Source organism: Caenorhabditis briggsae (assembly GCF_000004555.2).
Source record: "Caenorhabditis briggsae complete genome, chrIV, whole genome shotgun sequence".
Taxonomy (NCBI): domain Eukaryota; kingdom Metazoa; phylum Nematoda; class Chromadorea; order Rhabditida; family Rhabditidae; genus Caenorhabditis; species Caenorhabditis briggsae.
The window spans coordinates 6,338,291-6,339,374 of record NC_013487.2 but is presented as its reverse complement, the minus strand read 5'-3'; the positions used below and the strand labels follow the sequence as shown (position 1 = coordinate 6,339,374).

The following is a 1,084-nucleotide window of genomic DNA, read 5'->3' as shown; positions in this document are numbered from 1 at the left end:
ACAAAGAAAATGTACTAGTCTATTGAGACGAAAGTTTATTCTCATTTCAATCAATCTAAGCCAACCAATATTCTGGCAGATATGAATAATTGCAAGTATCAAGACGGTTTCTGTGAGATCAAGAAAAATGAAATTATAACATGGGATGTTAACAGAGATCAGAAATGTCAATTTATCTCTATTGGAATACTTGATGGGATGTACAATAACAAACTTTGGGTTAACAATAAGAACCAAATCGCACTCAATTTCCAATCCAATAAAACAGTACAAGATTGCAACTCAAATCTAATGATCAGTGATGAAGGCTTTGCTGTAAAAAGAATTGAAAGATCTCAATATTCTCCAAGACACATTCCTATTCCAATCCCATCATATTCTCAACAAGATATTCAACGTCAAAGACAACAACAGGAGGACGACAGAAGAAAACGTGAACAAGAAGAACTCAGAAAACGTGAACAAGATGAAAACAAAAGACGTGAACAAGAAGAACTCAGAAAACGTGAACAAGATGAATTGAGAAAGCGAGAACAAGAAAGGCAAAAACAGTATGAAGCAGATCTGAAAGATTTTGAAAAAAAGAAACAAGGAAAGCTAAAGAAGGAAGAAGAATTTGAGAAAAAGAAACAGGAGAAAACTAAGAAAGCTCAGGAAGAGGCTGAAAGAAAAGAAATCGAAGCATTGAGGAAACAACGGAAAGATGAAGACTGGACAGTTCATGATGAGAAATCGAAAGGTGTAGACAAAAAATCCAACAGAACCAAAAGAGAAATCTTTCAACCACTCCCATTACCAAATTATGATGAATATTTGAAGATCAAACAAGACTGTGATAACTTACCTAGTTATGAAGCATTCAAGAATAGCAGAGAAGGATGTGATTCGCTAACAACTTATACAGATTTTATAAACAACATTGCAAACTATGAAAAAGAACAACACTTAAATTTATCAGCAGAAGAAACATGGCAACCTCTTCCATTCCCGGGATATGAAGAATATTTGAGTATTAAAGAAGATTGTGCTATTCTACCAAGTCACGATGAATATAAAACAATTAGAGAAGCGTGTGATGCATTCC

General features: G+C 34.0%; 1 protein-coding gene across 1 annotated transcript in view; it reads left to right on the top strand.

Moving 5' to 3' along the window:
* Positions 1 to 81: 81 nt before the first annotated feature.
* Positions 82 to 1,084, top strand: part of CBG19855 — a gene marked incomplete at both ends in the record, with an annotated part of 5,486 nt that continues 4,483 nt past the window's right edge. Inside the window, one exon of the mRNA XM_045235339.1 lies at positions 82 to 1,084. This exon is cut by the window's right edge and continues 982 nt beyond it. Within this exon, the coding sequence (XP_045096903.1) occupies positions 82 to 1,084 (1,003 nt within the window).